Consider the following 16,491-nt stretch of genomic DNA (forward strand, 5'->3'; position numbering starts at 1 on the left):
AAAATGGAAATAAAAATATATAGCCAAACCCAACAGAGTTAAATAAATGATACATACAAAATATTAACGAAGAAAATATAATATCTGGGATGGAGTTGTGCAAAACAGGAATCTTGAATAGATGATTGAAATGATAAAAAGTGAAGGGGAAGATAAGAAAAGCGACAGTTGGAATAAGAAGAGGGGGATTTGAGAGTCCAATGTGAAGTCAAAAAGTGGAGAAGGACAGGTAACGGCACCGACGACCACATGGAAGAAAATGATGGCAAAAAGGTAAATGAAGGAAACAGAGAGTGCAAATAAGAAACTGCACTCTTCATTATAAAGTCGACGTGAGACCCCAATTTGTTCTGACACTACCACCCCCGCCACCACCCTGACCAGTTTTCTCTTCCTCATGAAATGGGTTCCGTTTCAATCCCCTGTTTCGTTCTCATCGTTCTGTTACAATGCCGTTACCTATTCGCATCACCCAATGTGGCCAAGAAAACATACATAGTTCACATGAAGCACAACAACAAGCCTGAAATATACCCCACACACCTTGACTGGTACACCGCAAATCTCCAATCCATTTCAACGGATTCCGATCCACTCCTCTATTCCTACACCAACGCTTACAACGGCTTTGCTGCGTCGCTCGATGACCAACAGGCGCAGCAACTTCTCAGATCCGAAGCGGTTCTCGGCGTCTACCAGGACACCGTTTACCAACTTCACACCACTCGTACACCGCAGTTCCTTGGCCTTGAAGCCCAAACGGGCCTGTGGGAAGGCCACAGTACCCAGGACCTCAACCAAGCGTCGCACGACGTTATCATAGGGGTGCTCGACACTGGAATATGGCCCGAATCTCAGAGCTTCAACGACGCCGGAATGCCAGACATTCCGCCACGGTGGCGCGGCGAGTGCGAGCCAAGCGCCGATTTCTCGCCTTCCCTTTGCAACAAAAAGCTCATCGGCGCGCGAAGCTTCTCGCGAGGGTTCCACATGGCGGCTGGAACTGGCGCTGGTTACGCCAATAAAGAGCCGGTGTCCCCTCGCGATAGGGACGGCCACGGGACCCACACGGCAAGCACCGCCGCTGGCTCGCACGTGGCGAACGCCAGCCTCCTCGGCTACGCGAGCGGCACTGCACGTGGCATGGCGCCGCAGGCGCGCGTGGCGGCGTATAAGGTTTGTTGGACGGACGGTTGCTTCGCCTCGGACATTCTCGCCGGAATCGACCGCGCAATTGAGGACGGCGTGGACGTGCTCTCGCTTTCCCTCGGCGGTGGTTCCGCTCCTTACTTCCGCGACACCATCGCCGTTGGCGCATTCGCGGCGGTGGAGAGAGGGATCTTCATTTCCTGCTCCGCCGGGAACAGCGGGCCCAGCAAAGCCTCTCTTGCCAACGTGGCACCGTGGATAATGACTGTTGGGGCAGGGACGTTAGACAGAGATTTCCCTGCTTACGCTGTGCTCGGCAACAAGAAGCGCTTCGCTGGGGTTTCGCTTTACAGTGGAAAGGGAATGGGGAGTGAGCCCGTGGGTTTGGTTTATAACAAAGGGTCGAACCAGTCGGGGAGTATTTGCATGCCCGGTTCGCTGGACCCCGCCTTGGTTCGAGGTAAAGTGGTGGTTTGCGACAGAGGGCTGAATGCGCGCGTGGAGAAGGGTAAGGTGGTGCGTGATGCCGGTGGGGTTGGGATGATTCTGGCGAACACTGCAGCGAGTGGTGAAGAGTTGGTGGCGGATAGTCACCTGCTACCGGCTGTGGCGGTGGGGAGAAGGGTGGGGGATCAGATCAGAGAGTATGCTGCCTCGGATCCCAATCCAACGGCAGTTCTTGGATTCCGTGGAACGGTTTTGAACGTTAGACCTTCCCCTGTCGTGGCAGCGTTTAGTTCGAGAGGGCCCAATATGGTGACTAGACAGATTCTGAAACCGGACGTTATTGGGCCTGGGGTTAACATCTTAGCTGGTTGGTCAGAAGCTATTGGGCCCTCTGGGTTGTCTGCTGACACTCGCAAGACACAGTTCAACATTATGTCAGGTATATCTTGTCTCTCTCTGTGTATCTATTTTAATGCCTCTCCTGTTTTCATTTTGGTTTTGGTTTTATGTTTGGTGTGATTTGGGATTGCAGGTACGTCCATGTCTTGTCCACACATTAGTGGTTTGGCTGCGTTGTTGAAAGCCGCTCATCCAGATTGGAGTCCCAGTGCTATTAAATCTGCACTCATGACTACGGCTTATACCCACGACAACACCAAGTCCCCACTTCGTGATGCCGAAGGGGCTGCATTTTCCACTCCTTGGGCTCACGGTGCCGGCCATGTTAACCCTCAGAAGGCCCTCTCTCCTGGCCTTGTCTATGATGCCTCAACCGCCGACTACGTTAAGTTCTTGTGCTCCTTGGACTACAACCCCGACCACATACAACTCATTGTTAAGCGTCCCGGAGTTAACTGTACCACCAAGTTCTCTGATCCTGGCCAATTGAATTACCCATCCTTCTCTGTTTTGTTTGGAGGCAAGAGGGTGGTGCGGTACACGCGCACCTTGACCAACGTCGGGGAGGCCGGGTCTGTTTATGATGTGGCAGTGGAGGGCCCTTCCACGGTGGGGATAACGGTGAAGCCCTCAAGACTTGTGTTTGGGAAAGTGGGGGAAAAGCGACGGTACACGGTGACGTTTGTGTCGAAGAAGGGTGGGGGGGATTCCTTTAGGTATGGATTTGGCAGTATTATGTGGAGCAATGTGCAACACCAAGTTAGGAGCCCAGTTGCTTTTTCTTGGACACAGTTGTGAGTTTGTAACAGCGCAGCAGCACTATGCAACTAAACAAAAAAAGACTTTGTCTGGGGTGAGGAAAAAGAAATTGAAGGAGCTGCTTGAGGAGGCACATGTTGTCAACCAACAACAACGTAACATTTAGAAGGTTGTGTATTTTTTTTCTTTTTCTTGTGGGAATTTTCGAAAACAGGTTGGAGATTGAAGAAACGGAGCAAGGAGGAGATGCTCTTTTTCTGTTTAGTTGTGTGTACCCAGTGAAACTAATGTTACTAAACGGGGACGATAATAGTATGTATAAACGAGCTCGCTATTCCCAAGTATCCTTAAGAATGAAATGAATTCATTTGATTCCAGAAACAAACTTGCCCTCGCAACTTAATTGCATTATCTAAATTTTTAGTTGAGTAACCTTTTTTTCTTTTCTGAATATTTAAAATTAAAATTTTGTGATAATCATGAACTTCCAATTTTATAAAGACAAACTTAAGAAAAATGGAACAACCTAGTCTCTATAATTTTTCTATATTTAGATGGTCACGTTTACAAAAATGGAAAGCCTCCAGTGATATTTCTGTGCTCTTTCTATATGGTCTAATTCTCTTCTCTCTCTCTTTGGTGCACATGAGTGCAATTAATTAGACAGGTGAAGATGCTATCTAGTTCTTCGGCCATAGTACAAATTGTGTCCTTTCTGATTTAACACTTCCTTTGAAATTTCAAACCGAAGTCTTTTCATGGCTATGACCAAACGATCTGAGGAAACCTCTGTGTCGAAGGAAAAAGACATTTCATGTGTACTGTCAGTTATGAAGAAAAGGTAGCCCATATAGCGATCACTGATTCACTGATCACATATTTCGATTTTCATCGATCACCAACTTTCTTACAGGGATTAAAACCAGTGGGAGGGGGCGAATCAATACGGAAATATTCCTGACTTCAAAACTCATTTCAAAAACCAGGGTTTATTCTATGTTTGGTTCTCCCTTGAACCTCTGTTCTCTGTAACAGAGTTTATAAAATAAAATGAAATTAGCCATTAATGTGATTTGTGGAAACATTTTTTTATATATGATTTTTTTAAATTAAAAAATATAATTTTTTTTAAAATGTCACAATTTTTTATTTAAATTTTAAATATTTAATTACTTTTTAGAAAAATATCATTCACGATTTTTGATTTTTTTAAATTTTTTAATATTATTTTTAAAAATTACTTTTAACAACTTTTGAAACTTTATTATTTTTTTATTTTTAAATTTTTATACTGCATTAAAAATTGTCATAATTTTGTAATTTTACAAAAAATTTCATATTTTTTGAATTAAAAACAAAAACATATAAAAAAAAAGTAGCCGTGATTTGCTAAATCGATTCCCTCGTCTTGGAACTGCAAACTAATCGGCCTAAAACAAAAATATTTATGACTTCAAATCCGTGAGTGAGCCGATAATTGATTTCGCACTATGCTTTGTTTGCGGTTTGTGCGTAATTATTTCATTGATTATTTTTCCTTTCTTTTCTTTTAAGATAAGCAACGTTGTTTCTTCATATTTTATTTTATTTTTTTATAGAGAAACTTGCATTTATATATAAAAAAAATATAAAAATGTAATTAATACGTTTAATAATTTTTTTGAATATTTAAAATCAGTTTAATAAAAGCTTTAAAATAAAATTAAGCTCAATTTATTTTCAGAATTTTCAAAGAGTTAATCATAACATTTTATTATCAATAGAAATAAAAGAAAATAATTACCCCAATCAATTAGAATTATGTTAACAATAGTTCTAATTTCACTATCTAACAGCTAAATTGTAAAATAGTTTAACTTTTTTGTTGTTGAAATAATATTTCACGTCCAGAAATTATGAAAAGCTAAGAAATGAAAGGAGCAAAACTGAACTGACCCATAATTGCTAGTGGGAGATATTTCAGTTGTTTCTACTATCCACGCGATGAACAAATTAACAGAAAATTGACAAACCTTTATATTTTCAATACTTTTTTTCTAGAGAATATAGCTTTAGACTTTTCATTTTTCTTTTTTCCCCCTTGTAAGTAAGATTATGGCTAACAACATGAACAACAAGGGTTCCAACAGGAATTTGTACAACAACAAGGGCTAACCTTAGGAAAGTTTGGGCAAGAGCATGAACAAGAGCATTTGCAGATGCAACAAGAGGGAAATGGCCACCGAAAATTGCAACTTGGGAGAATACAACATTTTGTGCAACAACAGCTCTCTCTACAGCAATGTGATCTTCCACCATAGCAGGAATGCCCCTTTGGCAAGGAGCAATTGATGGATGGAAGGCAACTACAACACCAATTGCATGATTTGCAGTGGGAACAACAACTTGACAAATTTATATGTGAAAAGCATCCATCACAGCACCAACAGCAGATCCATGACAAGTTAAAGCAGGGAATCCCACTGCACAAAATAGTCAGTCATGTTACTAAAAAAACGTTACAATTAGACAAGACTCTTGCTTTTAGAAATTGCTGCTTTAAGAAATTAAATTAAACCAGTTAATGAATTACTAATCCTTCTTATAATAAACAAATAACTAATTCACCAATGTCAATAAGAGATAGTTATATGTCATTAATTTATATTGTATTTTAAAAAATACTTACAGTAATAAATGGTCAAATTAATAACTCATATATTAAATGTATAAATATATCCATTTATACAACTAATGAGTAAATATATTGTTAAAACAAATGTCACATTATATAAGGGTTTAGAAAGAGTTTAACAATTAATGTATCTGAAAATGAGTTTTTATATTTTAGATTTTTAAAAAATAGTAGTAACTATTTTTTTTTTTTTATAAAATAGATTGGTGTATCTCAACCACATGGGATAGTATCTCAAGTAAATACGCAACCTACTTCTATGTTAGATTCAGCAACATGCCTTGTATGAGACAAAGGATCAAACGGACTAAAAAACTTGCCTTAGTTTTTAAAGTTAGGCAAGGGTCAGCGTGTCACTCTTAAAAGCTAAAATCTACACACTTTTTAGTCAATCCCTAGTCACTTGTGTCAAAGGTCTCATTTAATTAATATAACCAGTTTAGAACAACTGTGTTAAACCACGAAACATTGTAAGCAGCGCCAATTAAATAATCGCTCAACAAATTTATAAAGAAAAGAGAAAAAAGGTACCACAGCCACTTCCAGAAGCCACAGGACCTGCGGTTCTTCTTGCTCCTGCTTGAACGAGCAAGGCATAAGAACATTATCTCTTAAAAGAACATAAGAAATTAAAAAATAACATTTCTTACGTTGGTAATAGAGGATCTGGGTTTGCCATCACATAATCGGCAATCCTGTAATATTGTTACATTTAATTAAGAAAGTGTATTTAGCTAGCAACAATTAAAATATTTTAAGGAATTTCTCTAGTTTCATAATCTAAATAAATAGACATACTCCTTGCAGCATCTTGAAGCTCGTTGAAGGCCATCAGAAGATTTTAACTCTTCCTGGTAGATGCAGAATTATCAGTGAATTTTGTATAACACCAGATATACAGAAAGGGTATATAATTAGGTCCACAATAGTATCATGCTGCCATGTAATCTTTTTTTTTTTTTTTTTATGTAATTCCATAAGGAAAATAAGCATTAGGTCATGCACCCGTGGAAAATAAGAAGAAAATGTGATAAAATATAATATGATAGAGAAAGATAAAAATACAAAAAATTTAGAAAAGAAGTGAGAATATTATAGAAGTATATAAATATATCATTGATGATTCCATAACTACTTAAGATATATATATACAACCTCAGCAACTAAAAGCAAACAGGCAGCTGTGGCCTACTTGGTAGTGTATTATATAATTTTCTAATATGAATAGTGAGTCCCTCAATCAGGATCCAAGGAGCACAGTTCAAAAGTTCTGCTGCGGTTTTACGTTTTTTAATTTTTACTCTTCAGTGTTAATAAATGCTGGTAGTTGGCCACCTCCTTACAATGACAACTATAATTCTGTAAATTATTGAATATTAATAAATGTTAATATATTATGTTTGCATATCTAACCACGAGAGAAATGAAATAGAACGAGGACAAAAAATTCCGTTGTTTAGATACTTTTAAGATAAAATCGAAAAAAAGGAAAAAAAATGGGTCCCACAACCCAGATTAAAAGGAGCACCGAAAAAACTATTACATGGATTTGAATGTTGTCATCCTTTATGTGAATCTAAACTTAATCTGAAAAGGCAGAACAGCACTCGAAGTGCTAATCAATTAGTTCTTAGTGACAAAATAGAAGAATACAATGTTTTTCAAAAAACAAAATAATGCTGAAGAATACCCTGGATTCATGCAATTACATGATGAAACCCTATCAACTCTTGAATCCCATATCCATTATCAACAATAAACAGTGCACTCTTGACTTTGTTACACACTGAAAAAAGTTTTGGCCTTGATCATGAAATGCAATGTCTCAAGGACTGATTAAAACTGAAGAAGGATTTCTTAAACATTGACAGTCTAACATGTGATACTCCATCTAGATAGTCATTACTAAAATTCAACACTCCTCATAGTAGATTTTTTTTTTCTTGTTTCATTTTCATTTAAGCACTGAATTTAAAGATTAATAAGGTGAAACCAACCTCAAGAAAACTTATCTCTCTTTCCAGCATCTGAACCCTGGCCATTTCACGTCTCTTCCCATACAAATCTGGGTACCCGGGTGGTGCCATAGTAGAGGGTAGAGGCATAGACAGAACCATAGAAGAAGTGCTCTTTGTGGGAGTGGCCATCATCACTGTTCTCTCAATTGAACTTGGCAAATTAATGAACAAAAGACAGGACCCAGAAGAAGAAATAGAGAGTAGTAATTAAGAGGAAGTGATGGCAATAGTCATAGTTGATGCAGAAGTAACAAGCAAAGTAAGGGAGTCATTAAGAAGAAACAACAGTTCAACGTCACAAGGATTGGTTTTGAAGAGTGATAAAGGGTTGATTTTATTTTCAAAGTGAAAAATAGTCATAAATGAGGATAAAAAGAGAGTCATTATTGCAGGCAGGGGTTAGAGTGAGAATAATGAAAATGAGAGAGTGGCAACTGGCAATGATAAGGGAGAATCTTATGTGTATAGTTATTTTGGAGAAGGACAAAATCAATGAATAAGAAAGGCCTTTTTGTTCATCCAAAATCTGGCAATTATAGAGATGAAAATTTAATCTTAAATAAAAAAAATATTAATTTTAGAGTCATATTGTTTTTTATAAATATTTTTTAAATTTTATAGAAGAGCACATAATAATAATTTAGATATTATAAATTTTTAGTAAAAATTACAAACTTCAATGTAATTTAATATATTGATACTATTCAATTTTATAATTTTTAATAAATAATGTATCCTTTTGTGCATGTTTAAAAAATTGTTTCATAATTTTTTTTCAACTTTTTTTGGTATAAATTAGTTTTTAACAAAAATTCTTACTAAAATAATAATTAATTATATAAAAATAAAATAAGAAATAGGTTTAAATAATTTAAAGGGATAGTTTTGAATAAATATTCAAATTATTGATAAATTTAATATTAGTAATGAAGTTAACTTTATTTCTTAATTACCGTACAGTAGTTTAAAAAGTGTAATATTTAGGATAGGATATAATAACGTTAAAAACACTTATAATACTGTGATTAAATTATCTCTAAAAAATTACTTTACATAATTTTATCACCTAAAAACTATATTATAAATTTAAGTGTAAAATTATTAATATAATTCTAAAAATTATTATATATATATATATATGTTATTTATATGAGATAAAATAAAAATAATTTTTTAATGCTTGTTTAAGAACATAGAATAAAAATTTAGATATATTACTTCTTTATAAAAATAAAATGATTTAATGCATTGCAAATCATACAATGACATTTAAAATAAATTTTATTATTTATTAATTTCTTATTATATACTCTTAACACATGTTAAAGAATTAAATAATTATATAAATTTTATATTCAATATTAACTTCAACTCCTACGACTATATTTAAGCAACTAATAATAGTATAATTTTATTAAAAAATATTTATTATATGTTTTTGAGTTTTAATTTGATAAATAAATTTTAATAAAAAAAATTACTTTCATGTGTTTAAATTTAACTCTTAAGATTGAGGTTAGTATAATTTATTAATCATAAATAATTTTATTAAATACAATTTGTAGGACTAAATTTAAATTCAAGAAACTAACAAGTAAAATTTTATTAAAAAATATTAATACACTTATATATTTTTAATTCATAATTTTTTTTAAAAAAAATTACTTTTGAATGTTTTAACTTAGCCATAAGAACTCCTGTTAACAAAACTGAATTATAAGTAGCAAAGACAGGGCAGTGAAAGGCTGCAACTACACGTGTGTACGAACCTATTTAGCAGTGTATAGGGATTTTGACAGAAGCTTTAATCGTGATTTGAGGTTAGTTTATGGAGACATTATAATGACTGAGGAAGGTCCCTGTTCGGCTCCGTTTGTATTTCACTTTGGGACTTTCTTTTTTGAATTGGGCTTCGTTTGGAGTAGTGATGTTTGGCCTATGAATGAGATGGGGGATTTAAGAGCACGCTGGAAATACCTTCAACCAAATGTGACCAAATTTCTTTTGATCAATTAGAAAAAAAGTTAAAAACAAGAAACTGGGATTTAATCTTAACACCTCTTAGAATATCAGCTAAAGTTAGATGACTAAGTTGAGACGAGCAAACATTCCAAAGTACAAAAACTTACCCCAAAGATGCACCCGTTTTGATCAACCAATGCATAATTAGGATGGGTTATCCAACCTGAAGTTTAGAAGTGAAAAAAAAAAGGTGCTCTTCTCACACTGAAGTTTAGCACAATTAAGAAAGAAAGGATTATGACAAAAGCCACGAAGTGTAAGAACCTCTGATAAAGCTTCAAGAAAAGCAATCTGTCAAATGTCAATCAACGTTCGCAACCCTCTATCCAACTTCTTATATATGCACATAAGTCCCATTCTGAATAGTCGTGTGCCAAGTGAATTGGCACCCAGAAGTACCCAAAAACAAGAGTCTACAATCACACAACATATTAGCAAAATTGCAAGCCCTGGAAGGGTAGAATGCATAGTATTGTATATAATCTTTAGCACATAACGAACATTATGCATCTCAAACAGTATTACACTTAATTAAAACTTACTCTCCACTATTAACAATCAAAATATTATTATATCAAACACATGCATAACATTGTAAATAATTGCAATACGTTGGTGGCTTTGCTTTAGTTCAATATGTACAATATTAAATAATAAAGGATGTATATTTTAATTAAAATTAGTAAAAAAGTCAATTAATAAGATAGATAAAGTGGTTACTAATTAAACAAAAAATGTATCACAATAAGATGATGAGCTTATTTGGTTTTTTTGATGAAAAATATTTACTCTTAATATTATATCTATATGTTAATTAATGATATTTATTTTTAAATAATAAACATAAATAATTAGTAAAATTTTTAGAAGCCTTTTTTTATTCATAATTAAACATGGAAAACCTGTGCATAGGCTTTAATTAATTGCCTTGTGCTTGGATCAGGCTTGAGCATGCATTTCAAACAGAACTCCATTCCATTCATCTTCACTTTCAATTAACAATAAGCATAGCGTGATAAAAAATCATATATTAATAAATAATTCAAATATTATCTACACAATCTTAACTCCTAAGTAAGTTTCTAGTACAATAAATTTGTGATCAAATCTCCTATCTCTTTAATTACTAATTAAAGGGAATGATAGTTTTAGAGTTTAGATTACCTGATATTGTTCATTGACGTAAATATGGTATATTTATACAAATAATAATAAATTACACCGTAATTATTTTTTATACGTCTTTCTTTAACATGGCCAACATTATTAATTAAGATGAAAATTTATAGCCACGTGCTCTCTAATTTCGTGTGTAGTCCAAATGTTCTTGAGGTATCTTGGAAAAACGACCGACTGTTGGCCGCGTCTCCATGAGTCGCATGTTCTTGCCACCACGTGTCATTACCATGCATTTTAGACAACTATCTATAGGACTCCTCAAATGTGACATGCAAATGGTTTGTATGACTTTGCAAACTCATTAAATTTATTATTGAAATTTTATTAAAGCAACCGTTATACGTATTAATTATGCTAAATTTGTATTGATATTTTGTTGGCTTATTGTACCTAAATTAAATGCATTAAAAGCTTTTTTTGTTTAAGATGTTTCGATGAATATAGCCCTTTATTTAATACAGAAATAAAGTTGATGTGGGTGCATATCATCAAGTCATCTAAGTACCCAACGTGCTGATGTTTTCTCCATCAAAAGCACAAGATTCGTACATGTCAATTATTCCTCTTTGAATTATAGGTTTGATTAGCTCCACCGAATTTCTAAAGTTTGCAAACACTTTTTGAAAACCACTATCTAACTACTTCTCTATTTTTTGACAATCTATTTGCCCTCACACTTCTCTGATTGAAATCTTAAGGTTGTGGCATTCCAACACAGCTAAAAACCAGTATAGCATGCCGATCTTACGTGACTAAAAAACCAGTCTCACACGCCTACGCATGCTATCAATTGGGCTAATTATCAGATAGAGAGATAGAGAAGGGTTCTAAACAATGCACATGTGAACATACACAAACCCAATTTCCATCTCATCCACGAAGCTACATCAACCAATAAGATTCTTTTATCTCCTACGTCAAACCTTGCCAAACCTACACAAACCAAAGAAGTCAAGTCACACAAGTGAGAAAAAGCATTTTCTTTGCTTATTTATTATAATATATTTTCTTCCAATTATGAAACACCGCAATTCTATGAGTATAAAACCAATCGGTAGATATTGGGGGAGGGCCAAGAAGTTTGCAATTATTGTAAGCAGATACAAAGATACATAGAAAAACAATGACTATGATGCCTATAATTAGCAAACTATACTGTTCATCCTCTCAGACGATGCTTGGGGTCAGGAGGAGGCCACATGTGGTGAATGGTGGGGGTTTTGTAGTCACGGATTTTAGTAGCCAGAAGGTTGTTTTCAAGGTTGATGGTTGTGGTATTCATGGCACAAAGGGACAATTGGTTCTAAGAGATGGGGAAGGAGATGCTATTCTTCTCATGCGGCGAAAGGTACATATAAATACATGAATACATGCATACATCAAAACACGCAATATTATTTGTGAAAAAATTGTACCTTATCACTATGAAGTATTTTTAGACTAAATGTATTGTGCACATTTATATATGTTAATTTAACTGTTTTAATTGCTATATCAAGGGAATTTTACTTCTACACACAAACCAATTTATATATATATTGAATTGCTATTTTGTGAACAGAACCTGGGATAAGACAGGCAAAATTTGGGACTTAATTTTAACTCTGTGTGATGTGCAGGGAGGCATGGTTGAGGTCCTTAGCATTTACAAGAAGTGGAAAGTCTATAGTCTAGACTATGAAGGAGAGCAGAGCCTGGTTTTCAGCTTGAAAGAACCCAATTCTTGTTTTGTTCCAAACAATGGGATCAGAATCTCCGTTGAGCCCAGGGCTTCAAGTAGCAAAGGCTGGGACTTTGAGATCACGGGCTATTTCCCTGATAGGAATTGTAGCATTGTTGATGTTAGAGGCAACGTTGTAGCCCAGGTACCCAATTATGTAGCCCCTGTTAATTTGCATTTTAAGTAGACTAATGAGATTTTGTCTATAAGAAGTTAAATGAAAAAATGATACAATTTTCAATACAATGTTTTAACTTCATCAGTTCATTTAGGATGTAAATATTTACTTGATGAAATAATTTAGACAAACTTAATTTATATACGGTTCCACTTATTTAACATTTATCAAGAGTTATAAATACAAAACTTACCCATATATAGCAAGATATTAATAACATGTTAATTAATGTGTGAATGATCCATTTATACACAGGTTGGGGTGAATAAGGAAGTGGAGAAATTGATGGGAAGCAAGGATCTGTATCATGTGGTGGTGAAACCCGGGATGGATCAAGTTTTCGTTTTTGGAGTCATCGCCATCCTTGACTACATTTATGGTGAATCCACGTACTGCTAGTGCTAAGTTCGAAATTGTGCAGAACATGCTATGTTTGTTCTGAACTACTACTATATAAAACCAAAATATTGGTTTTCTCTTATAACAAATGTATATATTAGAAGCCTGCAGCTAAAAGGGATCGAGGTTTGAAGGATAGCGTTAAGGGGATAATCATCAACTACTTGCCTTGTATATTATGGATAGGAAATTGGATTATTACTTTGCGTTAAGCTAATGCTTATTTCATTACTTGTTTGACAATGATGGATGTGAAAGTTATTTAATAATTCCTAATTGTTGATAGGCCGATTTGGAATCTCTTTGTAAAATTGGATTGGATTGGTGACGAATGAATTTAAAAAGTTTGGAACTATGATAGCATATTTGAAACAGCATTATTTGAACATATATTCAAAGTTATGTTAAAGTAAAAACTATAACTAATATTATTAAAATAAATGTGTATTTGTGGCTGGTTAAATATGAATTCAAATTCAGACCGAATAAATGTCACGGATTGAACTAATTTGGTTCAAATAAATTTAAAGGATTGTGAATTTCATGCATATATTGTATATATGATTAGTTTCGTGTGCTTAACATGATAGGATAACAGGTTATACCTAAGTCTAGACCAATGCTTCATTTTTTTCAAAAAAGCATATGATTTTGTTAAATGAAAGCATCCTTTTTTCTCAATTGGTGACCGAATACGCCAATAATTTGGTACTCCCTTTTATGTTATTAAGGTGATTCTCTGCATAAAGTGAGTATATAAGTGATCTTATAATAATTATAAGCAGAGCTGGTGCGATGCTCTTAGCAAGTAAAGATGATTCTAAACATAGGATTCGTCGAATTTTCACCTAAACAGACAAGAGAAATCCTTAACTATTTAGGCACTGTCTGTCTATTCATTTGCTTGCGACCAATCCATGTAGTAGTAGTCCGTATTCATTAGCCGCTGGAATCTTACAAATAATTTGTAGACTATATATACTTTTAATTATTGAACCAACACATGCATATATTAAACTTCAAAAAGCCATATGTACATAAGAAAAAGGTGTATTGGAATTTACTTTTTTCATTGAAATGTTTTCTAGTAATAGCTCAATGGTTTTATTAACTAGTGCCGTTAAGAATTAAAAATAAAAAAATTACATTAAAAAATAGAACATTTAATATTAATGTAATTTTCATGACTAGTGATTAACTATACTGTCGGAAATTAATTCATAAAAAGAGAAAAAATATAAAAATTATAAATGAAATCAAAATTCTATGCTTCTTGTTCCTTTTGTGTTTGTTTGTTTCATTTTTTTTTTATTTTTTATTCATTATATTTTTTTACTTCTTTTTATTATAATTTGTTATCTCATTGTTTCTTTGATTAATCTCAATAATCGTAAATTCGTTATATTTAGCACTTATTCAAATAGTTTCTACAAAATAATAATAAATATTTTAAATACTCTATTTCACTATTTTTTGTTGAGAATACTTGCCTAATAGTTAAAACTCACGAGTTACTGTATTCGAAATATTCAAACGATGCTAGAATCGAAAACTGAATTGCATGAGGAATAGCCATCAAGTATGTCCAAGACTAGTCATCCAAGTCTACTACATTAGTGAGGACTCATATTCTCTCTGCAACAAAATTTCAGCCTTTAATGCACATTCTGTGAGATGGTAATTCTTTTTTTATTTCCTCAAAACGAAGTTACAAGGTTATGCAATCAAACATGCCATAGTTTGACACTATATTTGTATTTAATTCTTTTTGTCAACTTTTAATCTACTTTTTTTATTTTAATCAATCAAAGCTTATTATTTCAAAACTTTTCTTCTTGTTCTCCCTCTCTCTTATTGGCCAAGACAGACAAGCAATAATTAAGGAGGAACATCATTGTTTCAACTCATGATTTATTTTATCAAAATAAGAACTATCACTGATCCACAAAGGCACCATTAGCGACAACACACAAGGGAAAATTGAAGGTATTTTCATTTCCTCATTCATACTTAAAACAAGATCTAGATTAAAACAAGTGTCAATAACATACTAATAAAAATCACTAGATCAATCTTGCTTCACGTTTAGTCTTTCTAACAATTTTTTTGAATAAAAATATAAAGGAGAAATGAAAATGTACGGGCTTATCCTAAATATAAGGATCCTACTTACTATTTGTAATCATGGAATACAAAGTTCTAGTCCTTTACGATGATATCGGTTTGCTAGGGAGAACGGAGGAAAGACCAAGAAGTGAAAACCCTAAGAAAGACCAACACATACTCATTAGCTTAAAAAATAAAAGCAGAGAGAGGGAAGAAGATGATCAAGTTTGGCTTGAGCTTCGTAAAGAAGAGGAAAGAAAAATGTTCAATCTTCAAATAGAGATGGAGAGAGAAGTAATCAAGAAGCTTTAATTTAATAACAAGTGATAATTTTATAAAGAGGAGTTAGGCTTGATTTATAAACAAGGCCCAAGTAAAAATTTTATTCCCCCAAAGATCAGAAATGTTGATCTATTGAATTATTAGTATATTGTCTCTTAAGTTATTTTTTCCCGAAAAGGCAAAAGTCCTAGCCATGCAAGTGTCATTCATCTAATGGATTAGAAAGTTAAATAAATTTTATTTTTTAAATAAAGGTTTCTCTTATATCATATTCTATTCAATAACTTATTATAAATATTAAATTTATTAATTCAACATGTTAATTATATAATATTTTTTTACAAATATACTATTTTAAATAGTATAGTATTTATTAAAATAAAATTAACTGATAAAATATTAATTTATTAAATTATATAAATTTTATAGTCAATTTATTTAATCATATGTTTGATTAGATAGTTAAATTTAAAAATTTTATTATTCATTATAAATAAATAATTAAATAATTTTACCAAAACTTAATTAGAGTATATGAATCATTTCCATATATCACATATAATTAAGTTTAGATACAACACTTGACCCGAAAATTTCTCCTCCTCACTTGATCATTTAGAACACACCCCAATTAAACCTTAATTAGTTAAGCTTAGTTGTGAAATTTGAAATATAGGATATCTTCATCGATATAAATCAATTATAATAGTAAAAATAATACTATTTATAAAATTAATTGTAACTCGAGAAAATTCTAAGTCTAAGACATATATATTGGTTAACAAACATTTCTTAAGCCAAGCCCAGCATACAATGACGCATTAACAAACTTTCAAATTTAAAATTTTATTGATTTTAAATATTATATTTAATTTCTTAATATGATAAAAAGACCTTACAAACACTATTTGATGAGATTTTTACATACAACGAAATCAATTTGATCGATCATTAATCTCTCATTCCCTGTCTAGGAATTACATATTGATTATCATGATAAACTTTTCGTTCATTTTTTTTATTATAAAATTTACTATCTATTTTTATAATTTTAAGCTTTATTTTCTATAAAATAAAAATATTTGTCCAAAATAATATAAAATTATTACTATTCTAAAATTACTAAAATGCTATAAAATATCAGTATTTGATTTTTATT

General features: G+C 33.1%; 3 protein-coding genes across 4 annotated transcripts; 2 read left to right on the plus strand and 1 right to left on the minus strand.

Moving 5' to 3' along the window:
* Positions 1-396: 396 nt before the first annotated feature.
* LOC113849550 (subtilisin-like protease SBT1.8) lies at positions 397-2,815 on the plus strand. The gene is made up of 2 exons (XM_027479539.1): positions 397-2,035; positions 2,129-2,815. Exons 1-2 carry the CDS (start codon positions 403-405, stop codon positions 2,791-2,793), a joined length of 2,298 nt encoding a protein of 765 aa, XP_027335340.1. The 5' UTR covers positions 397-402; the 3' UTR covers positions 2,794-2,815.
* Positions 2,816-4,852: 2,037 nt separating this feature from the next.
* LOC113853216 (guanine nucleotide-binding protein subunit gamma 3-like) lies at positions 4,853-7,578 on the minus strand. The gene is made up of 5 exons (XM_027483713.1): positions 7,426-7,578; positions 6,227-6,279; positions 6,079-6,123; positions 5,960-6,004; positions 4,853-5,216 (listed from the first exon to the last, which is right to left on the minus strand). Exons 1-5 carry the CDS (start codon positions 7,576-7,578, stop codon positions 4,853-4,855), a joined length of 660 nt encoding a protein of 219 aa, XP_027339514.1.
* Positions 7,579-11,761: 4,183 nt separating this feature from the next.
* LOC113853162 (protein LURP-one-related 6) lies at positions 11,762-12,944 on the plus strand. Of its 2 annotated transcripts, none has more exons than XM_027483647.1 (3): positions 11,762-11,995; positions 12,267-12,512; positions 12,801-12,944. In XM_027483647.1, exons 1-3 carry the CDS (start codon positions 11,771-11,773, stop codon positions 12,942-12,944), a joined length of 615 nt encoding a protein of 204 aa, XP_027339448.1. In that variant the 5' UTR covers positions 11,762-11,770. The 2 variants fall into 2 exon arrangements, with proteins under 2 accessions (XP_027339448.1, XP_027339447.1); XM_027483646.1 differs by having other exon boundaries at positions 11,777-11,995; positions 12,267-12,524; positions 12,825-12,944.
* The last annotated feature ends 3,547 nt before the right edge of the window (positions 12,945-16,491 follow it).

This window comes from Abrus precatorius, unplaced genomic scaffold (genome assembly GCF_003935025.1).
Source record: "Abrus precatorius isolate BTA unplaced genomic scaffold, Abrus_2018 Scaffold10, whole genome shotgun sequence".
NCBI lineage: Eukaryota > Viridiplantae > Streptophyta > Magnoliopsida > Fabales > Fabaceae > Abrus > Abrus precatorius.